Source organism: Phytophthora infestans, genomic scaffold (assembly GCF_000142945.1).
Source record: "Phytophthora infestans T30-4 supercont1.56 genomic scaffold, whole genome shotgun sequence".
In the NCBI taxonomy this organism is placed as follows: Eukaryota; Oomycota; class Peronosporomycetes; order Peronosporales; family Peronosporaceae; genus Phytophthora; species Phytophthora infestans.
In genome coordinates this window covers 149335-171996 of record NW_003303703.1, presented here as the reverse complement: position 1 = coordinate 171996, position 22662 = coordinate 149335, and the positions used below count along the sequence as shown (strand labels likewise).

Sequence of the window (22662 nt, the reverse complement as noted above, 5' to 3'; positions counted from 1 at the left end):
ACTTCACACTTCAGGGGTATGACACGTCATACTCCGGGATATTTGGTACAGGGTACCAAGGTCGTTCAAAGCCAACCATTGGTCAAACGACATTGCATTTTTTATAGGTAACTTATAGTTTGTATTAAACACAAACTTAACCTACCTATAAATATACTCACTTTACAATCTACCTTATTTAGGTCACTTCGCTCTCTTTAAATAAAGAGGGGACCTGTGAACTGCCGTTCACTGAGAGTTTGTAAACTCTCGGAAGATAACTTCCTCTAGCGCAAGGTGCTGTGTGACCCCGTCACAAAAAATATAGGACAATGCACACGAATGGTGGACAGCTATCACTCACAATATATAAGTGGAGTGTCCACACATATGGAAAGCAGTAAGCACAAAGATGAGAAACACTCAATGACAGTGTTTTTGTTGGAATCACTAGGATAGGTGAAGTGATTCAAGCACTAAGCTGTAGCGATCATGTTGTAGTTGCAGCAACAACGACGCCTCACTTTCCCTTGCAGCGTGTCATGGTACTACGCATTCTCGCTTTTAATTTTTGAGCAAACTCGTGTAGTATCACGAAGTTGGACACATCTTCATGTACACATTCATTCATGCGTTCCTTAAATGTGCTCACAAACCCAGCACACCCATGTACTTCCACGCATGAGAGCTCAAAGTGCTGATCAGACGAAGCAAAAAAAGCCTATCGCTAGGTTTCTCGGAGCAGGACACCGAATATTCATGCATGTAGTGTCAGCACCACTTTAGTTTTCTAAAGGTCGACTTCGATGTTGCGGTGACTCTGGTGCTGCACGACCAAGTGGGTCCGTTGCATTTGGTTGTTGGCTTGCAACTGCAGATTCCTTAGCGGTCGGTTGCCGCAGTAGTTAGCGTTGAACGGGGTCTCCTGCGCGTGCTGGCGGGGGTCCTGCATCGTGGGCGTCATGTGGCCTCCAACACCGCCATGGAGCCGACTCGACTGTGGTTGTTGTTGCTGTTGTTGTAGTACCGCGGCTCGCCCCACTTTTTTTAGAAAAGGTCTTATGTCTCCAAGTTCCCCTGCTTGGCCTCGTCACTCGTGCTCCCAGACTGTCGTCACTGATCCCAGATTTGGACGAATTAAACAAGTATCTAAAGGAGGCGAAGCTGCTGTTTCCACCGCTTCCAGCTTCGTCAACACCTGCGCCTCCTTCTCCACCACCGAAGAATCCTCCATCTCCGCCTCCGCCCGCTTGTTTGCCACTCTGTCCACTCCCGACACGTCCATTTCGACCATTCGAAGACCGATGGAATGCTGTCAACGGAGAAACTGCGACGTCCACCAGAGACGTCTGCGGGTTCAAGAGACACGTGCCTTCAAGAGAATAGTGAAAGGAGCCGCCATCCCTGCCATAGTTGGCGTGGCACCTGTGCCTCCAGCTACTAGAGCGGAGTAGTCTGCACTACTCGCAGCGAAGCCCCAGCCGAGGTGTCCATGTTTCGCTGAGCGCCCCTCGAAGTCTCTCGTGTCTCCCGGTACGTTCGCGGAAATAGCTGCTTGTCCAGTCACACGAAAGTCGAGTGGGATTGTTGTAGCATCAGGTGCAAGACCAGATTCTGCGTGATCTAAGCCATCGCCGTTGAACCCACCACGACCGTCTTGAAGGCCCCCACCGCAAACCAGAATGTCCACAGCATCACCGGCAGTGACACATTGTGGACGGAGCGACAGTAACCAGCGTAGTGACCGCCGATCCCTCCGAAGTAGTTGACCCGGTCGACGTGCTCGGCGGGCTGTTCGCTGCTAGAGGTGACTTGGTAGTGGCTGATGGCGTTTTCGTCGTGGATGTTGGTGTCTTGGTCGTGGACGTCGGAGTGGACGACCCGGAAGTGTCCGAAGACGTGTCCTGGGTCTCCTCGCTCGAGACGGAGTCTTTCGCCTCGCTTGTGCCGTCAGAACCGACCCCGATAGTGCCCGGGTTGTCGTACGACCCGTCGCCGACACTACCACACATGTCAGAAGATGTGTCGGGCTCGTCGTCCGAGTCACTGCCAGAAGACGTCGAAGACTTCGTGGTGGTCACACTGCTATGCAGGTTCGTGCCCGTCGGCAGCGAATACCGGAACACACATGGCACCGAACCTGCAGTGGCCGAAATGGTGCCACTGCCCGATGAAGTCAACACCGTCTAAGTAGTCGGGGTCGTCTGCGCTGCTGCGACAATCCACGCGGTGGCGGCAGCAATTTCCGCTCCATACACTCGCATTTTTGTTCATCTAAAGTCGTCATCAACCGTGTAACTGGTCAGGAAGGTTGCGAACTGGTAGAAGCTACCAGCTTGCCGTTCTGAGACACGTGACGTACGTGGTGCATCCTTTCAGCGACGCCATTGATATGTTGGCTAGTCGATTGCTGCAATCTACCAGCTCAGGTAGCACGCGCGTCCACGTCGAGAGTTGTGCGGTATATCTCATCCTAGGTTAGCGCTTCCAGGGCATGTCCGCCCTGTAGTTCAGGCGTGTTCTAGATCACAGCAGTCTCATCCTTGCCTCCATTAGTAACATCCTTCATCCGTGCGAACGGACGCAAGCCGGACCTGCAAGTGGGCTTATATGAAGTAAGAAATGAAAGTCGTAATATTAAATGTTAAGAAACTTGGGATACAAATGATAAATGAGATCTCGCACCTACGTCGTTGCCTCGATTTCTTTCTGCTTTGAAGGTGAGACTCGAAAGCCCGTCCTGTAAGCTTCCGTTGACGTTTGGAGCGCCGACAACCCCGGGATACGCCTTTCGATTGGCCTTGATATTTAGGAGATTTCTCAGTCGGGACGTGTTCGTCCTCGAGGCTATAGTCCAGTATCTCCGTCGCAGCAGAACTCACAATGAAAAGGCGATGAACTATGCGTAGAGGTGGCTGGCTCAAATCCTTGCGCGTCATCTTCGTCCTCTGCAGTATGGTCGACGGCTGTTTGCACAGTCGGTGGCTCCGCCCGATCTCTCTATTGCATGATTTGAATCAGAAGAAGAATCTTGATTTCTGTCGCCCATTCTAATATCTCCGGTCGATCTTCGCGTAGAAGCGCCAGAGACTTGAGACAAAGAGTCAGGTGAATTTTCTAGAGTCTGAGCATGGACATGGCTTGGCCTGACAAACTGTCTTAGCCGCATGCTTACTCCGGAGCACGCCACGCCTCCTTGCACACAGGCACTGATTACATGGCAGCACATAGCATGCTTCCTGTTGTAGGTGCACGAGCGAGACTTGTTCCTTGTATCTACGACCCCATCACCCGCAGGCATGCCTTCGGTTTGTTTTCGCCTAGAATTGGCCAATCTGATTGATCTAGCAACAAGTTTTTTTCTGAGGCTGCCAACCGCAATGGGCGCTGCTCTACACGATACTGATCAGCTGCTACAGATCCTATTTGAGGAAGGATATGCACCACGAGGCATTCTCTCTTGCAGTTAAAGCGATAAAGCCTTACCAGGCGCTCTGAAGCAGTAGGGACCGACGAAAATGCTGGCTTCGAGCTAAAAAAAGCCAGTCTGGCACCATTCAGGTTTGTATGAGCTCACTAGGTATGGCAGGTCCAGCAGGACATTGCAGCTTGACTTTGCGGTGATACTGCTCCAATGGATTATTGGTAGCCGCGTATTCGGGTGGTGTGTGATGAGCCTGCCAGAGCATAAAACGGTGCGATTTGACCCACATTTTAGCAATGTGATCAGTTAATTTACGTACTGGTGATCCCCAGGCACTCCATTTTGTCAGAATTTGGGTTTTCACAACTGGGTACTCTTGCTCACTAGCAAAGTGCATATCATAAAGATCCACAAATATAGATCTTGTGTCACCATCGCTGACAGGATTTACGAGAATGCTTCCATGCATTCTTTGTCACATGGAACCAGCACATTAAAACAACAGGGTGTGGTAGTTCTGTGACACATGCGTTAAATTGGGCTTTGTCAGCATCCATCATGACAAATTGTGGTGCAAATTGAACGCCAGCACAATCCATGCACACACGCTTCTGGTATCGGATGCGCCATCCAATGCCGATTGCAAGTTTCGGCGAGGTTCAAAAGTACACCATCGAAAAAAAGTGTCCAGCCCAATCCGAAACCCCAAATACAAAAACCATGAAGCCGTTTATAACCATGCTGTGGGTACTATCAATGTGCAAAATTGTAGTGAAATCGAGATGAGTCTGGACTGCAATGTAGCTTTGAATCAGACGTAAACCGGTCATCCTTACCCGTAGAGGGTACGCTTCCGATCCGTCACCAAGGTGCGATACAGTTCCCGCTGCACCGGGCTCCGTGTCGCGTTGGAAATCACATAAAATGATCATTGCTGTGTCTGATGTCGTCTCTGTATCGATTTGGTTATAGGGATGACCATCACACAGCTCTATCATCGGCGCCATGGAATCTTTAGGGTTCTTGCGTCTCCAGTTCCTAACGAAATCTGATACTTGTGAGCTAGTAGGAGCTGGACCATCGAAGCTATTCTGGTCAACCAGTGTGCAGATAAGAGAATGTAGACGTGAAGCCGTAGTTTGCTTACCAGCTCCGAGGCTGTCCGTAATTTAATATTTCATTTGCTGACTTAGCTAGCTCTTTACTGGTGTTGGGGGACCATCGGTGCCTATCGCATGATTGCCTTGTTGAAGCACCTCACACGTGGTAGATGACATACGGACTATGAACTTGTATCGACAGGGGCAGGTGCCGCTCGTGCTCGATAGCGTGTCAGTATCAGTGTCGGCCGCAAGCTGCAGCCGTGACTTGCAGCGCTCAGATTTACACAGAGCAAATTGTGAGCGCATTTTATGGCCACATCGATGCAAATCGTAGTTTTGATCAATTAAATGGTTAATCGTACACCCTACTGGGTTGCTTTATCAATAATGTGTGGTGGTAGAGCTGACCGATACCCTTCTAGAGCGTCTGGTTCTGTAGAGCGCCAAATAGTTGTCCAGGGCCGCCGCGGGCGAGATGCAGAACCGTCCTCTACGTCGGACTCCGATGAATCTAGCTGTAATGCTAAATGAGCGACTGTGCGATGAGCGTGTAAAACTATCTATTTCCGTATCCACAAGACTTCAATACTTTGGCTATTTTGCTGGTCGTATACCGGTATTTTTAGGTGGTGGTGGTGACCGTTTCTGTGTGTGGTGGATCTTCACTTTTTTATCATAGCAGTACACACAATTTAAAGTGGTAGGGCCAACGTTCTCTTATATATAAGCCTGCTTCGAGGTATTATATTTGATGTATCCGAACCAGGTCCGATTACGAACCCCCTGCTAAGGGCACACTGGTTTCACTCTGCCATTTTCCTGTTCAAGCGTACGTTGGCTTCAACACGAACCCTCGAAACCGACAGAAAGATAAATGTGAAGACTTTTGCTTTCGTTGTTATTGCTACGGTATGCGTCACGGCAACCAGTGCACAGCTCAAATGTGGTACACCTACGTGTATTCCGTCGAAGCCGAAAGGGTCAGTGCGTGCTGCAACAAGCAGCCAACGGATTTCGCCCAATGTTGCCGCACAAGCTGCTCGTTCGGCATCCCATGCAGCTGAGGCTGATTTCAATTTTCGCCGACTTTCTCAACAAAAACCGAAGTGCCAACATAATCAACGGTTAATTCATTTCACTATGGCAACAATTCTCTTTAGTGAAATCTGCTTTCAATTCTTATTGTACTTCAAATGCTTGCACGAGACATGAGCGAGCTACGACTGGTTTGTTCCATTCTGAGACCCTGCCAGTGTTTGTTCCAGCTGAGCTCGTAACCCACGACTGGCACCCTTGGTAGCAGTGTTTCCACCACTGCTTGATGCACTTCTGTGCAGCTTCCAGTCAAAGTTGTGCGTATTCACATTCGTAGCAGCAGGTTGCAGCTCGATGCCTCCTCCCATCAATGAGTTTCCGATCGTAAACGCGGGTGGACCAGTAGGTGGTGGACCCAGCTCCATCGCTTCACTGTTGCTATCCTCAGTCTCGTGAGTGGTGCTCGACGAGGTTGAACTAGTGTCTGGAGCCGCTGTCTGCTTCGTAATCTTTGTAGCCTCACCGTCCTCGCTAATAACACTTGATAATGACATTAATCTATCCAGACCAGGATTTGTCTTGGGTGGAGATGAAAGCGTCGTGTTCAGATCTTTTGTAGTCTCATTTGCTTGGCTGATCAGTCTCGTTAGCGACCCTAGTCTGTCCAGACTTGGATTTGTCCTGGGTAGGTTTAAAATCGAAATACTCCCGTTCGACAGTGAGTTTGACAGCAAAAACGATGGCGGATCATCAGGTGGAGGTCCAAGCGCAGCGAGGGCGTCCTTTGCCTCGCTTTCATCGTTCGACGAAGAACTTGTTGCGTGCTTAACGCTATCCGCTCGTTTCGGCAAAGAAAAGCGATGGATTCCGCCTCCAATCAGTAAATTCTGCAGTGTAATCGCTGGGGGCAGTTCCGGTGGAGACCCCAAAGTTTTCGAGCGCACCTCGTTACTTTGTGTTGATCCCGACGGCTCCAGTCGATAGAAACGAGTGTTGCTACTGGGGCTGCCAACTTCTCGTGGTGTCTCGCTTTTATTGTCCTTTGTCGATGCTCGTTGTGCATGATCAATTGCGGTCTGTAGTGCAGCCAATGGGTCAAATTTGTAGCTACCCAATGCTCCATGTTGCGTCGCATGCGAAGTTGTGGACGTCGCTGGAGTCGTCTCGATGCCTTTGTCATTAGCTGTCGAGAGACCTTCCAGTGCGGAGCGATACGAAGCTGAAGACGACGCAAGTTGGTGCAGCGCAGACGAGAGTCCAGCAGTCCTGTCCATCAGAAGTCCCGCTGACGACGACTGAGGGAAACTCGGTTGTGACCCTGACGGCAAGTAAGGTCTTAGTAGTTCCCCCAATGTGCTCAATCCGTCGCTATCATTGCGAGCAAACAGTGGATTTGCTCTAGGAGGCTCATCAAACTTCACATCGGACAAGTGAGACACGAAACTGGAGCTTGTGGACGATGACGAAGCTACTCCCGACGTCTCCGTGGACGCAGAGTGGATCCCAGGGACATTGGTGGACGACGTCGAGTGCTCGTCCGTGGAGCTACTGTGGTTGGTACTATGGCGTCCTCCTCTCTTGATTGGTCGACGGAATTGAGGCTCGTAGAAAATGGGTACGTGCTTCCGATTAGGTCGAGGCTTTGGAGGTGAGTCTGACGCTGGAGGAGCTTTTGTAGCGCGACGACTTCTTGTCTTAGTGGCCACAGTGGAGGCCGAAGAGGGCACATTGCCCTGCTGTTCACGGCGTAGTATTTTCACCTTGAGTGTCCCGCTTTCGGCCTTGGCTGTGAAGGCATTTTCCTTGAGCTTGCGCTTACTCCCAGTGGTCTCCGTGTCGGCCATGCTAACAGGAGTATACAGTCAGAATGATGGTGATACTCACACCTTCATAAGTTAGGTACGCCACATATGTTATGTTGTGTACATAATTCGTTTACTTTAAAAAAATGATGGAATGCTTTCATGCCGGATGGCTGTGGCGCAACGTGCTGTGTATCTCTTCGTTCCTGATTTTGGTCCAGGGGCTGCGTCGACTGCATAGTCTGGTGCTGGTGAATCAATGAGATTCAAGTTTCAACAATTTTAGGATCGAAGAGATGCAGGCCTAATTGAAGTAGCAAACGGTGCAGGACGCATATTGATCACGCTTTACGTTAGCTACAACATTCGGTAGATCTCCAGTCAGGAGCTGTGACGCCATCAGCGATCTCTTAATCCTCACGACTCGAGAGTTGTTGGTGCAGACTCTTGAACAGGTTGAGAAAGTTCGAAGTCCTGCAAATTGCAGGCAAAAGCGCATTTTCAGAAACAAGATGAGGTGAGGTGGTACATGTGTTGTTGCATCAACGCGGCTTCGAAACACTGAAACGGCAGCAGCAGCATGAGAAAGAATCGCAGGACGACCCAACAAAATGTAGCTATTAAATTCTAGGTACGGTGCTTGAAATCTGGTGAAAGAAAGTTTTGTTTTGCACTCGACGAACGCTATTCGTCAATCGCACCCAATGTTTTGAGAATCGCGAAATTTCTCTGCCTTCTTTAAATACCAAAGTTATGTTCTGGCAGCATTACACTGAAGAAACTGCACGCGGCGACGAAGAGTTTCCGACTGTTGGTAATCCTGGTCCGGAATGGCTAGTGTAACGTGATCAATTGCTGCTGGAATGCCTAGTACTCCTGCCAGCTCAAAAATACGTAGACGTACAGCCTGCCACACCAGGTCTGCCTGCATAGCGTCAGGGGAGCTCTGTTGTGCAGTATCGAGTCGTTGAAATGCGCCGACTCCACAGGTAAGCGCTACCACCCAACGATTCAACATGTCAGCGGATGAAGCGACGAATATGCCAATATTGTCGTCTCCATCCCCCGGGTCGTCAAGTAAAAGCGAAAAGCTGTTTAAAGGCGTCTCCTGCAGCAGAAGCCCCTTGATATCAACCAATGATATCGAGATTATTCCGGTATGCGTCTCCGTTGCCACTTGAAGTGTCGACCCGTCCTTTGTGAGCGTTAGCGTCACTTCCTCAGCCTCATTCTGAGGATTTGAAGCGGGGATATGTTGGAATCGAGTTCCCCGTTTGCCTTCTTGGATACCAGCCAAATTGAGCCTCTTTATTGTAAACAATATTGTTAACCCTTTCGCGAGTATTTGCTTAAGTCATTCTTACCTGGAGTTCAAGAAGACGCCGCGGTAGGGACTTGTCTGAAAGCTTAGGCGTTAGCTCAGAGTCCGTGAGGAGAACGTCCTAACAAGCTCTGAAGTCAGGGATAGTAAATATCATAGCCACGTTGACGGAAAACGAACCTGGAAGAGCTGTTGAGCTCTCCGCGGGTGAAGTGGCAAGGCAAGACTCGGCGTTGTCATGAATAAAATCCCACTATGGCGAAGAGTCTCATAAAAAATTATTTATTCTTATTCTTCCGTCGGGGTTCTCTAGTCTGTAAGAAAAATCGAATGAAGTTGACAGCACCCTCCATTTCCGTGATCAGTTCTTCAAACTCTTTCTCGTAGCTCGTAAAATCGCCCACGACACTCTCCGCCACAGCATGCAACAACTTGGCTACAAACACTTGCACTCGTCTCGCACAAACGAATTCCGAAGCTCGAGCCACAAAGTCCAGTGTCTCCATCAAAGCTCCCCGGTTACGTGTACTCAGAGAGGCTTTAAGCGTCGGAATCATCTGAGAGCTCACCAACTCCGCATAGCCATCAAGCATTTCCGCCATAGCGTGTCGGTTCTGTACATACAAAGCCAAAGCGGCTTTAGTATCCACAGGAGTGAGTTTCTCCAGCTCTTGGGGCGTCGGAAACAGCCGTTCAGGCTCCATCACAATGTTCTCATCGCTCTCCTTTCTTGCTTCAATAGCTTGCGTATTCACTTCCTGTTGGCCGTCATTTGAGGTCTCTGAGTCTACGTCATCGTCCGAGTCGTAGTCTGAGTAGTAATCACTCTCGTCAGGAATGGTGCGACTACCGACCAGCAGATCAGCGTGAAGTTTCTGGAAGTGCCCACCGATTCCGTCTTGTTGCACTTGTTGTTGTTGTTGTTGTTGTTGTCTGTGCATCTGCATAAAGAGGCCCACGTGTTTGAAACGATCACGGAAATGAGCTGCTAAAGGCGACAGCGTAGCGTCACCTTGAGCCTGTTCATACAGCGCACGATACGCTTCTCTCTCCTTGAATTTAATCAGATCAATCATCGCTGCATCCTCCTTGGCGAAGAGTTGCAACACTCGATCATTTAGAGGGATGGTAGCGGTATTCGCGGTATGTGGAGTCGCAGTTCTTGTGTCGATTGACTCGGGGCCATGACGAGCAGTATTCTCATTTGTTATCGTAGTCTTTATATCATCGGGTCTCGCAGTGCGACCAAGTCTACTCCTTGCTGTTCGTCTGGTTACTTGAGTACAATTGACGTCGTTATGGTAATGAGGGGCTGCGGTCGTCTCGTTTCTAGTAGTATTTTCAACAAGTCGCTCGTGTTCCAACATTTGCATTACGTCTCGGAATTGACAACACAAATTGTAGCCGATAGAGGACGAATGACACAAGGCACAACTTGAAATCGAGGCATCTGGGGCAGATAAAGTAGCTCGTTTGAGGTCATTGGTCTCCGGGACGACGCCACTCTTTTCGGGACATGATCTTCCAGTAGTAGCGTGAATACTATCCACGGACGCAGTGCGATTCAAAATCCGCTTACGTGTGTCCACAGCGACAAGACTTTCACATCTGCTTTTCCCACTTGCGTTGCTGTTCGGACGACTGCTTCTCCTTGTTAGATTCGCTGTATCTTCCAGTCCCACAGCTATATTCATACCGCGCGCTTTGTCGTTTAAATGTCGATTAATATGTTTGAGACGTCTCTCCTGGTGATCGGCACAGCGGCTTTCAATTTGACGCGTTGACGCCGCCACTTGAGCTCGAAGTTGAGCTGTAAACCCAGTGCCACCTCGTAGATTTGGACCATAAACTTTCGTCTGGCCTGCTCGCATTCGATTCGATTGTTTAAGTTGAGCTTTAGCTCGAAGCAGAAGACGCTCCATTTGTTGTTGAGCTAGTGAGAGCCCTGCGCTGCCGCTACTAGAGTCCAATAGTCGGAGTTTCCAGGCTCCTCGACGCTCCACAACGTACTCTCCTGGTTTCGTATCTTTCCCGACGACTGCAGGTGGTAGTTGACGTAGAACTGCTACACCTGCATCAGAGTCTGCACCGAGATAAAACCAGTCTTGTTCGAGGTAAACTTCATCGTTGTTGTAGACGAAGTTCTAAAACAATTACTACTGTAGTAAGCTTTGAGTTTTGCATTTCAGCAAAATTAAATAACTTACGTCTTTTTGTTTACGACGCTGGCACACCGCTGAGCGAATGATCCATTTGCCGAGCATCTTTGCTGTTTTATTTCGTAATCGCGATTGGATCTCGTCAACTTGCATGTCGCCATCATCGCGACTCTAACAAAATTGAATGTTAGCCTCACAGTTTTTTTTAAGGAAATGGAATAACAAACCTTTGGCAAATAAGCTGTGACTGGGACTGGATACCCCACAGCAGCGGGTGCTTGCACGTCGTTGCGAATAGAGTCATCGTCCAGTAGACCAAGAGCTTTCAGTTGAGGTGCTTCACGAACTTTGGCTCCCAGAACTCCACCTTGTTCCCACGAAACATCACCCGGACCCACACTAAGTTGTAGCCATACCGAGTCACCATAACGTATCGATCCTGCGCTTCGGACGTCTACGAGATCCAACAGCGTGAAAATCGCTCGATCCTTGTAGCCTTTGGCTTGAGGCGTCTGTAGCTTCTCGAGCGATTGCACACGAACATGACCATCCGGACTGCCTACCATCATGAGGTGGCCATTGAATAACTCCAACGCCACACTGCAACCGTAAGACAGTCGAGTTGCTTGCGAGTTGAAATCATTGCGAAGCTTCTCCGCGTCAGATACTGGAGTAATATTTGTTGTAGAAGTTGCAGGAACGGCTACACCTGGCGTAGGAATTGCTGATACTTGAAGCACTCCAGATCCTTGATTCATCGGTAGATTTTGACTTTGAGTTAGCTGGTTTTCAATGCCATGGCCATTGTTACTAGGTGATGCTGGTGGGATTAACGGGGTCGATGCTGATGTTCCTAATGCGTTGAGTCTCTTCATGATCTCAGTTGAATTAACGTTCGGACCCCCAACAACTCGCAGTCCTGCGCCAACTAAGGTTGATGGGGATGTTGTTAATATACCTAGAGGCCTTAGCTCCTCACGAAGTCTTGCCGATTGGTGCAAGTCGGGTAAGCTTTCCACGTTGGGTAGAAATGGAGTCGACCTCCTTTGAGTGTTACTATGTCGCTGGTTAGTGTTTTTATCTTCTGGAGTTGTTGTTTTCGATCCTCGTTGTTTAAGCTTCGCCGACTTTTTTCCACGCGCTAACGAATCGTCGTCTTCGTCGCTTTCGTCTCCATCGATGGATTCTGCAAAAGCTTCCAACCGCTCGCGTGAAGGTTGATTGTTGCGTTCGTGGACGAGATCCAAATACTGCCAGACATTGGACGAGCGCCCAAACGTATGAGGACGAGAACTCGACGCCGTCCGAACGATAGGGATCATCCTTCTTTTAATTATCGAGTAAATGACAAAAATGAATCAACTAAAAAAAGAAATCAAAGAAAAAATAATGACATCTATTTTATATGACTGGAAGATCTTCCGAGAGCGTCGCTTCACCTCATCACTACACGCTACACCGATGAATGACTACCATGCGCTGCTACAGGTTTTACGAGAACATATCCGGTGGGTGCTCTAGCAGCCATTGCTGTTAGAAAAAATGCTAACTCGATGTTGCTCACTTAAGCGCGGTCTGCGTTCACGACCAAGCTCAGTGGATTGCAACGTGGAAGGTCTGAACTTACTAAAGCACCGAGTTGATAGCTGTAGATTTACCACGTTTGCTGTGCTTTCAGGAGGTGCTTGGCGATTTGATCAACTCTCGACGTGTGGTTATTCCTCCTTATGTATTCTTCGACGTGCTGGAAGCCAACAACGTGGTTCTCGGTAGATCTGAAGCAGGACTGCTGCTGAGTAAATTCCAAGAACCGAGTGGAGCTGTTGTAGCAACCAAATTTCTTCGCTGGATTGCTTTGAATGCACCTGCGGACCACGTGGATCCTGATTTACTATTCACACAACTCCCACAACCGTATCGACGTATTAAAAAGATTTTAGATCATGATATTTTCGATGGAGCGTGGGAAGCTATCAAGTTGGAAAGCACGCGATACAAATCTGAAAGTGCTTTTAATAAAGGTGTTATAGACACCTCTAGATCTGGCACATCCGAGTCCAATCGCCACCAAACAAACAACAACGACTTCATTGTCGCTAAAAGGCGATCTTGCGAACCTTCATGGCGCATTGCAGGCGAGAAGGACACCCATAGTGTCGTGGGGCTGGCCTCTCACTGCCTCATACCCGTCTTGGTAGCCGCAATAAACAGCGATACCGCGTCAATATTACGAGTGATAGACTCAAGTGGCAACGATGTCAAGGTCCTGGGAGATTTTCCCATTACATTTCCACTAGACGCTCAAACTCCCGCGACTACAGAGATGATCACGAAGTCTCACGTGTCGATTAATCAGATCAGTGCCTTGCAGCTAGCAAGCGATACAAGTTGCGGTCTTGCAGTGCATCTGGTGGAGACAACCGTTACTGAGGTTGTCAACGTAAATCCAAGCTCAGACGTCCAGCCTCCAACGTCAACAACCCGCGAATGTGTGAACGTTTACACCATAACAACAGTGGCCTCAGAAGTCTCCTGTCAGCTTGTTGCTGTGATAACTCCGACACAAAGTTCAGAACTCTCGATTTCTTCGATTGTCTTGTCCCCGGACTCCAAGATTTTCGCTGTCACCTTAGTGGACTCAGCGATTGTCGTCCTGTACTTTATTAACGTTGAACTCGAAGCTGAACATGAGCCGTTGAAGCTGACATCTCCAGTGTTTCAAGTTGACCTGGAGTCAACACGCTCGCCGTTTACGGAGGACATACGTGGACCTAAAGTACATTTTCTAGTGACGCCATGTACGACCCGTCCCAAGACACTTGTTGCGCCTGAAACATACGCACTGGCAGTGTGCTACGAGCTGAAATTGCTCAAGTATTTGCTGCCATCCACAGAAAACCTCAAGACCAGTTCTGCATCGCCTCTAGTCTTAGCCCCAGTAAAATCGTGGGAACAGTTGACAAAGATCACTGCTTCAGCACAGGATCTCACGACGCAGTTCGTCGTTGTGGGATGTCAAGATGGCTCCATTGTCGTGTGGGACGTGCTGCGAGACGTCGATTATGCCTTCCTCTCTTCAAAAGACAACGCTTCATGCGAGATTACCAGCGTCGTATTCTACCAGGCTGAACACGTCGTCGCACTGTCCACAGCTCAGCAACGGCTCTACTTTTTCGACATCCGAGAACGCGGTAAGCCACTTCTAACACGTGAATTTTCTCCACTATCGAACTCAACTTCGACCAGTTCGATAACTAGCCTTACACTGGCAACATCAGATTTCCCACTGGCCCTTGTGCAGTACTCGAACAAAATGGTCATTTGCTATGACGTTCGAACTGCTGAAGCGGTCGGCAGCTTTCGCTTTGAATCTACACAAAATCCTAGTTCGACGAGTGTCGTGGGCAACCAGGAGCTTCTTGCTGCAGTTGCAGGATCACAGGTAAACCTGTACAGTTGGCGCGATGTTCTCTTGGTGTGTTTCCCTTTCTTCATCGAGACGCTTGAGCAATGTCAAGAAGAACCGGTAAGTTGAATGCATCCTTTCCCTTTCTTGTTTCTGTCATCGACTCACCGCTCACATCTACTGTACACATAGTCATTGCAGACTAGCTCCAACATCAGAAAGCTCCTCAGCGACACAACTACAGGTCCTCTCGCTCCCGTTCCGTCCAGCGTCACAACCCAAAGCACGCCCACAGACCTTCTAGAAACGATGTTCTTGCGGATGGCTGGCGAGCTCCGGTCTCCCCAACGCGCGCAGAAAGCTGTACCAACTGTTCCGTCCCCTTTGCAGTCTCCGGTCGGCCAGAACTCCACATCTTTGGCCTCACTTCCCAGTCGAGACCCGTACGATGAACCTACAGACACCAGCGTAATGCTGCAGCCACTCGTGCCTGACCTCGACGCGCTCGTCGACCAATACTGCAGTGATAACCTCGACCCTCTAGTCATCGCAGACAAAGAAGCCCGACTACATCGCAAACGTCGAGAGCTTCTCAAGACCATGGCAGCAGGGGGAGGCTGGTAGTATAACAGACAACAATATTCTGTTGGATAATCCGAACTTGTTCGTAAATCTCGTCGAATCTCATGAAAATATGGCAAACTAGCACAGTAGTGTACAACTATGTCGAAACGTAGGTTCCATACCAGGCTCTTAGCGTTTTCTGCTTGAACGAACAAGACACTTGTCCAGTAGATTGTTCGCCAGCACTGCTGCCTTTGGTCTTGGCACTTGGAGGACTTTGCTCACCTCTCCATCGCTCAATGCTTCGGCGTGGATATCCATCAGATACCGTGCAAGTAAAGGAGCTTCGCCAAGTCCATGTAGCTCAGCAAACAGACACCAAACCATCGGAACTACCACGCGGTAATCTTTCATGAGCACCAGTCCTTCACGCGCTGTATCTGGTCGTCCAGGGGTATCGTGAGCGAGCATTTCGCGCCAATTATCGTGCAGTAAAGTCTCGTTGGTAATGAGGCCAGGTTCTCGTCCTCCTCGACACACGAAATCCACCCATCGAGCCATCCACTTGGCATCGATGCAGAACCAGCAATCGCGGCGAGACAAAGCCTGCTTGTCGTAATGCATGACCAGCTCCAGCTCAAATTTCCGGCGTTTGTCGAAATCTTCTTCAAGTTGAGGCATCGGTGCGGAGCGGCGTACGACGTTAGAATGTTGATTGTCTTGCTGTTTCTTCGGTGGCAAGCGGAACACTAATGTGCGCGGTTGGTGGCTCAGATCACTGAGCTTTAGGCCCACTTCTTTAAGTGACGCGTGCGAAACATCCTCTCCGTTAATTCGCACGATCACTGAGCCCGGGGCGATATCTCCAGTACGTTCGAGAGCGCCTATCGATCCATCGTTTAACCTGACAAACCCCATCACCACAGCGCGCCCCAGCACTCCGCCATCCAGGTTAAGACCCAATGGACCAGGGGGAGCAACTGCAGTCATATACTCGGCGTCTTCGTCCTCTATAGAGTCGTCGCGGTCGAATTGGTTCGTCTGTACCATAAGCGAAGCAGCGATGGTCCCCGAGGAGACATTGGACGCCATTGACAGCGGCACAGGCGACGGTTTTTGTGGTGACACTTCCTCGGGGCGATCCTCTCTGCTCGCGGTATCGAAGTCTTCACTGTCGCCCGAGTCGCTTGAGTCGTCGCTATCGAAATGGCGAGTTTCTGCCAACTTTGCCATCGTACCAAACGATAATTCCTTGGGTAATGGTGACGACGGAGCAGTGTCGAGTTCCAGCGATAGTCCCTTGATTTGTTCATAAGATGGAGGTGGCTGCTCTGGAAGTGATGACATCTGGTTTGTTTCCTCACTCGCCTCCTCCTCTGTCGAGCTCCCACTGCTGGCTAATGGAGTGGTCGAAGACTCGTCCAAGTTCGATCCTGTCAGGGTCCAGCTCGTACTTTCGTCACTCCCTTGCGCAGACGCCATGTGAATCTCCTGGAAAGACTCGTCAGCCGAGGACGAGTCCCGTTCAGCTGCTACAGTCTCTTCTTCTTCTCGTGGCGGTGAGCCTCTACTCGGCGCGTACTGTTGATTCAATGGCAGACTACTGTCCTGCGTCTCTAGCGGCTGTGGCAGTACTGCTTTTGGCTGTATCTGCACCTCATCATCCGACACTTCTTCTTCATCATCCTCTTCTTCCTCTTCTTCTCTTGGCGGAGGGCCTCTTCTTGGAGCGAATTGCTGACTCAAAGGCACGTTGCTGTCTTCCGCCACAGGTACGTGGACCTTAAGTGTGCGTTGCATCTGACTCGTGTCACGCAAGACTTCGCCCACCTCTTCGAAGCTTAAGTCCGACTTCGTGAAGTCGTGCTCATTTATTCCTACTAATACACTCCCTACAGGCACGCGACCGCTGAGCTCCACAGCTCCACGTTGTTGCGGATTAGAGGGCAATACCTGGGCGAAACCTTCGAGCACGGGACGGTCGAGGTCGTCACTGTCTAGCATGATACCTAAAGGGCCGGGAGGTACCTCCACCTCCACTACAGCATGACGACTGCCGCCTAGAAGCCATCGCGCGCTGGCCGCCATAGAGACGCTTGCTTATGGCGCCCGATTAACCTGATTCATGTCAGTACATTGCGATAGGTGACACTAAAATGAGGGAAGTGGGCATCGAGAGGTCTTTCTTCAACTTGTTTACAAACATTCTGAGATTTCTTTAAACACATGCCCTGCCGGACCGCAAAAGCTCAGTCCGCACTAGATCAGTAACACGATCTACTCCTCCTTAAGTGCGTGTTTGCGTGTCTGCTTGAAGTTCTTCATGGCCTGCGACGTCTTGGTAATGCGGATGAACCAGTCCACGAACCACATGGGCATAATAGTCGACACAAACTCCATGACACTCAAGATGGACGGCAGCAACACACGCCACTGGTTCCTACGCACAGCCTTGACGATCTGGTCGGCCACGAATTCAGGTGTCAGCCATCTCGTAAAAGGTGGGGGCCTCACCCCTTCGAACATGCCCGTCGTAATAAATCCCGGACACACGATAGTCGTATGGACTCCAAAGAGCCCCATAGCGTGAAGCTCCTGTCTCAAACTCAACATCAGCCCAATGGCTGCGAATTTACTGGCTCCGTAGTCCACCATCCCAGGCGACCCGAAGATACCGGCGGCACTGGCCACCGACACGATGTGGCCCTTGTTCCGCTTGCTCATCATTGGCAAAAACGTCTTGATGGTCCAGAAATGAGACGTGGTGTTCACCGCAATAGTGCGCTCGATCATAGCGTCCGAGGACTCGAGTAGGGAGCTGCCACCGACGATACCGGCGTTGTTTACAAGGATATCGACGGCTTCGAACTCCTTGAGCACTTCTTTCCCTGTGGCGTATACCTGCTCTCGGTCCGTCATATCCACTATAAAGAATCGAGCTTTACCACCGCTAGCTTCGATCTCCTGCACCAGTTCTTGACCCAAATCTGCGTGTAGATCCCAGATGACGATGACGGCGCCTAACGCGGCGAAACGGAGCGCCACCAGACGCCCGAGTCCCATGGCCCCGCCGGTGATGACGACGACATTGTCTTTGACGGGCTTCTGCGGCCAGATCCAGTTGAACATGGCGTATAGCTAGCGAAATGACAGCTCGGAATGGAGCTGCTCTTTCGATGATGGCTACGAGCTCTTGGCGTAATGTTTGGCGGAGTTTGACGTGAGCTACAAGTTGTAGTACAACGTCCTTACACAAAACAAGCAACTTGTGTCGAATTAATTATGCCACTTCACCTTCAACGTGGATGCGCATTCGGTCTCCGAATCGGAGACCACCATGAAAGTGACCATCCCGCCATTTTGGCACCGCAATACCGTACATGTACATGTACTGTACCTGTAAGCGATTGCCAAGTTGCGGCGACAATAACAGTGTTATTTTGTTTTTGCTGCAAAAGTGTTTTCGGTAGTGCACGCCATAGTAAGGTCGCAAATGTGATTGTTACTAAGTCAAGTTCTTACACGTGAAGCCCACGTCCACTTCGATGAAATGACGCAAGCGCGGACATACTGACAGTCACTCAACGCTCACGGGTCAACCCGTCACAGCCTCCAACCCACAGGCCAAATTCATTTTCTTCCAATCACATTTTCTCTCCAATTTTATCCAGTCAACTATCTAGTAGGTACCCCTGATAAGCACCATAGTAACCCCCACTCGTCGCGCTCCATGGCGGACTCGGACGCGAGCTCAGGCTCGAGCAGCAGCTCCAGCTCCGACTCGGTGCTAATTCGCGTGCCGCTGGATCAAAAGCGGCGGAAAAAGCTGCGCGCGCAGCTTCAGGAGGACCAGCGGCGGCAGCGCGAGCGTCAATCTTCTCTTTCTGCCTCACCCAGTCTTAAAACGATCAAACCAGAGCCTGACGGCGACCGCAGCAAGGTATAATAGATATTTGCGCTTCTAGTCGATTTTTAACACTCTTTTAACGTCAAAATCTTTTTATTCCTACCAGGGAGAGCATATTTGCGTCGTCTGTGAGCGTGAGGGCGACGATCTCGTGGTCTGTGCTGGTCCCTGCATTTCCGCTTTCCACTTAAGCTGTCTGCCGGCCAGAAGCGGCGTCTCTGACGCCTTAGACGAAGCCTGGTTGTGCCCCAGCTGCACGAATAAGACTCACGCGTGCTTCCACTGCAAAGAGACGGGCGTTGAGACGCTCAAGGACGATGCACCGGCCTCTACAGGCATCGATCCTAATAAGAGACCCGTACGTAAGTGTCGCGCGCTCTCCTGTGGCAAATTTTACCACCAGGAGTGCATTACGCAGTTCCCATTGGCCAGAATTGCCATCAACACGCATTTTATCTGCCCGCTGCACACATGCGCGGGCTGTAACGAGTCAGGAGCGCAGCAAGAAGCCGTCAGGTGTATGAGGTGCCCCGTGGCGTACCACGCCAAGTGTTTGCCGTCCAACTGCGTGCGTCAGATCTCGTCCAAGTTGATAATTTGTCCCAAACACGGCGATATCAAGCCCAAGTCTGCAGTATCCAGGCAGTTGAGTGAGGTGCAAGCACAAGACGAGAATGAAGACGAAGCAGCAATGAGCGAAGCATCAGTCAGTAGCGCTAGAAAGAAGGAGAAGAAGGAAAAACGAGAGAAACGTGACAAGAAGAAGAAGAAAAAGAAGAAAAAGAAAGACAAACACAAGCGAGACAGTCTCGCGTCCCATGCAGACGACGAACAGGAGCACGACGAGAGCAGCAAGAAGCGGAAACGCAGCAAACGAGAGTCGCTAGATGCAGATGGAGACAAATGCATGCCGTCCACGCCTTCCCATCGTCATGTGGAAACCAATCTTACAGTCAGTGCGCCGTCTATTGACGCAGGAGCAACGCGGTCGCCGACTGCATCGCTTGATTTGTTTGAGAGCCCGTCGACTGCTACGAAACGGATACAGGAGCGACTGGAAGAGGCTCTGGGGAAGAGTGATGACGATGACTCAGACGTCTCGATGGCTAGTCCTACGCTGAAGAAGAGACACTCCAGTAGCCAGATGATTGGTGATGCTGCGGCCTCTACAGCCGCTGTGAAGGAGGAGCCATCGTCGAAGACTAGGCAGGACGAGTCGAACTCGCCGGTTCCTTCGTCACCTGTTCCTGCGAGTCCGTCAGGAGACAATGACTCGTTAGAAGCGCACTCGTCTGCAGAAGAAGATACTCCTGAACGCAGGAAGCAGCGTCGTGAGGGTCGGGACAGCAGTAAACGTGGCGAGCAGCGTCAAACTATTGACGATGGGCTGAAGCTCGAGACCCCCAAGTCTCCGTCTGCGAGTGTTTTGATTCCGTCGAGCAGTTTGATGCTCCAGCATGTGCCAAGTGAAGACGAAGACGAGGAGGAAGAAGGAACAGCGGAGTCTAACGCTGATGCGATGCCAAAACCAATGAAAACTGGCAGAGGTTACGGCAAAAAGAAGAGGAAGAACAAGATGAAGCGTGTATTGAAGAGAGAGACCAGCGAAGAGGATGAAGAGGAAGTGAACGAGGCCAAGTGGGTACAATGTGACAGCTGCAAGAAGTGGCGGACAGTGCCGAGAGATTTCAACCTGGACGCAATGCCCAAGCACTGGTATTGCAACATGAACACGTGGGACGAACGATTCGCTTCCTGTGCGGTTGCTGAGGAGGTTCTGAAGGCTAATCCGTCCCCTCAAGCAGGTAAGCGGAGGAAGTTGAAGGCCAAGTCCAAATCAACTGCGTCCAGTACTGGAGACGACGGGTATTCCTCGTCTGGGTCAGGTGTGTGGAAGCGATCAGGAGGCTCTGCTACCGACATGACAGTGTTGGAAGACAAGGACAAGCACTCGAAGTCGAAGCACAAGGATAATGTGTCGAAGAAGCGCAAGATGACGAAGCAACTCAAGGAGAAATACCGAGAAGTCAAGTGGGTGCAATGTGAGAGTACACAGTGCGGCAAGTGGCGGGTTGTTCCCGCGTCAATCAACTTTGATCGGTTGCCGGCTGTGTGGTACTGCAGTTTGAACACGTGGGCTCCGGAGCTGGCCAAATGTAGCGCTCTGAATCCTCCGGAAGTCGATACGTTCTTGTTGAAGCAGAACAAGAAGGAAGGGCGGCCGTCCAAGAAAGCGCGAGCTTCCTCTTCGTCTATGGATGCCACACCCACTGCCTCCGTATCTGGTGCCAGTGGTGGGATGACTTCCACATCTTCGGCCAATGATCTCACCAAGTTAAAACACGGGAAGAGCTCCATTAGGTTAACGTCTGGAGCAGGGAACACTGCCCCAATTACGGGAATCAATACCGAAGCTAGTAGTAACAACGGAGAGAGCAACACTGGCAAAGGACGAGGAGGACGCCCGTCCACTGGCATCAAGAAGACGGTGTTGGAGTGGGCGCAGTGTGAGAAGTGCAACAAGTGGCGCAAGCTGCCGCAACACATCAAATCCTCCACTCTGCCGGATAAATGGTACTGCTCGATGAACCACTGGGACCCAACGCACGCCAAGTGCAGCGTCCCGGAAGAAGCCGATCAAGAGCCTCTGCCATTGCCACCTCATCCTGGTTCGCAGTGGCATAAAGGAGGACACAAAGGGCAGCGTACAAAGCGCGGCAAGCTGAGCTACTCGGAGCTGCTTTACGGTAGTACGGGGCAACTACGTAAGGCTTATACGCGCGAGTCATCGACGCTGTCATTCGAGTACGAAGGCGTGACGTATCATCGAGATGGTCAGTATAGTCACAGTAGTATGTACGTGTCTCCAGCGGCGATGGCGGCCGCTGCGACGATGGCAGGATGGAGTGGAAGTGACCGAGTCACTCGAGAGACAAGCTGCATGAGTGACGACAAGGTGGACGCGTTGGCAGCTCCCACGCTGCCTCCCACGCTGCCTCAGGCGAGTGTCGATCAGGTGGCTGCGTTGGTGCTGGAGAACATGGACTTGCGTAGGCGTCGCAGCGTGTCCGAGCTCTTTGATGTTGTGAACTCGCAACGAGGATCCGAGGCTGCAGCTCTCGCTTCATTGGCTGTGGTCACGGCTGCGCTAGGACAGCTGGAACATCGAGGCTTAGTGGAGAAAGTGGACGAGTTCTCGGACGAAGACGATCCGCAGAAGCGACGGAGACTGGATTCGCTCTTCAACGGCGTGCTCGCAGTGCCCACACATTACCGGAAGGTGCCCACGCGGCCTCTGAAGGCGTCGAAATGCTGGAAATTCGGTAGCAACGTGGTGGCCCTTTCGTCAGTAAAGGACTGAGAACATTAAAGATGTAGTAGCGAATTCTCAAGACTGAAGAGAAAACGGAAATGTAAGTGCATTATTCTCTCAAAGGGTTGAGCTGGGGCTTTTACTTTTTTGTTCAAGCAACCAGACTCCTCCTGTTGCCATGGCCTTGAGAAGCTCTCGACGTTAACGATGCCGGTAGATTGCGGCGCTGGTAAGCTCGCATGAAGCGTAGTCTTCCGAAGAGAGGAAAATGCCACACTATAATGGAGCCATCTTGACATCCCACAACGATGAGACCTGTGCTGAAACTGTGATCTAAGTTTAGTGTTGCTAAGACTACACCTTTGCCAGTCCAAACTGGCGGCAATGTAAACCAATCCCGTAACTAGATTTTTTTAATTTTTTAGAAAAATAATTTCTGAAATTTACTACAGCCCAAACTCGAAACGTTATGCGGTGAAAATGCGGTTTGATTGAACGTGGTGGTGGGGAACACGGCGATATTGAACCTGAAAGCACCCCAGTGCACGAGGACGCAAGTGACATCGTAAATGAAAATTTTTATATCGGGGGTTTAGACACGGAGCGAATTTAGTTTGGACGATGATTTTGACGACATGTCTCGAGCCGT

At 50.4% G+C, this 22662-nt stretch overlaps 6 protein-coding genes across 6 annotated transcripts; 1 reads left to right on the top strand and 5 right to left on the bottom strand.

Annotated features, from left to right (window-relative positions):
• Positions 1–5723: 5723 nt before the first annotated feature.
• Positions 5724–7385, bottom strand: PITG_17772 (uncharacterized protein; the record flags this gene model as incomplete). Its single annotated transcript, XM_002896576.1, has 1 exon — positions 5724–7385. The coding sequence occupies one exon, from the start codon at positions 7383–7385 to the stop codon at positions 5724–5726; it is 1662 nt and encodes a 553-aa protein (XP_002896622.1).
• A 1557-nt stretch (positions 7386–8942) lies between these two features.
• PITG_17771 (uncharacterized protein) lies at positions 8943–9740 on the bottom strand (the record flags this gene model as incomplete). Its single annotated transcript, XM_002896575.1, has 1 exon — positions 8943–9740. One exon carries the CDS (start codon positions 9738–9740, stop codon positions 8943–8945), a length of 798 nt encoding a protein of 265 aa, XP_002896621.1.
• A 614-nt stretch (positions 9741–10354) lies between these two features.
• PITG_17770 (uncharacterized protein) lies at positions 10355–11698 on the bottom strand (the record flags this gene model as incomplete). The annotated part of the gene is made up of 4 exons (XM_002896574.1): positions 10355–10366; positions 10458–10808; positions 10872–10994; positions 11051–11698. 4 exons carry the CDS (start codon positions 11696–11698, stop codon positions 10355–10357), a joined length of 1134 nt encoding a protein of 377 aa, XP_002896620.1.
• A 3284-nt stretch (positions 11699–14982) lies between these two features.
• PITG_17769 (uncharacterized protein) lies at positions 14983–15885 on the bottom strand (the record flags this gene model as incomplete). Its single annotated transcript, XM_002896573.1, has 1 exon — positions 14983–15885. The coding sequence occupies one exon, from the start codon at positions 15883–15885 to the stop codon at positions 14983–14985; it is 903 nt and encodes a 300-aa protein (XP_002896619.1).
• A 1185-nt stretch (positions 15886–17070) lies between these two features.
• Positions 17071–17922, bottom strand: PITG_17768 (retinol dehydrogenase, putative; the record flags this gene model as incomplete). The annotated part of the gene is made up of 1 exon (XM_002896572.1): positions 17071–17922. The coding sequence occupies one exon, from the start codon at positions 17920–17922 to the stop codon at positions 17071–17073; it is 852 nt and encodes a 283-aa protein (XP_002896618.1).
• A 601-nt stretch (positions 17923–18523) lies between these two features.
• Positions 18524–22446, top strand: PITG_17767 (uncharacterized protein; the record flags this gene model as incomplete). Its single annotated transcript, XM_002896571.1, has 4 exons — positions 18524–18733; positions 18807–19334; positions 19485–19612; positions 19658–22446. The coding sequence occupies 4 exons, from the start codon at positions 18524–18526 to the stop codon at positions 22059–22061; spliced, it is 3270 nt and encodes a 1089-aa protein (XP_002896617.1).
• Between the last annotated feature and the right edge of the window lie 216 nt (positions 22447–22662).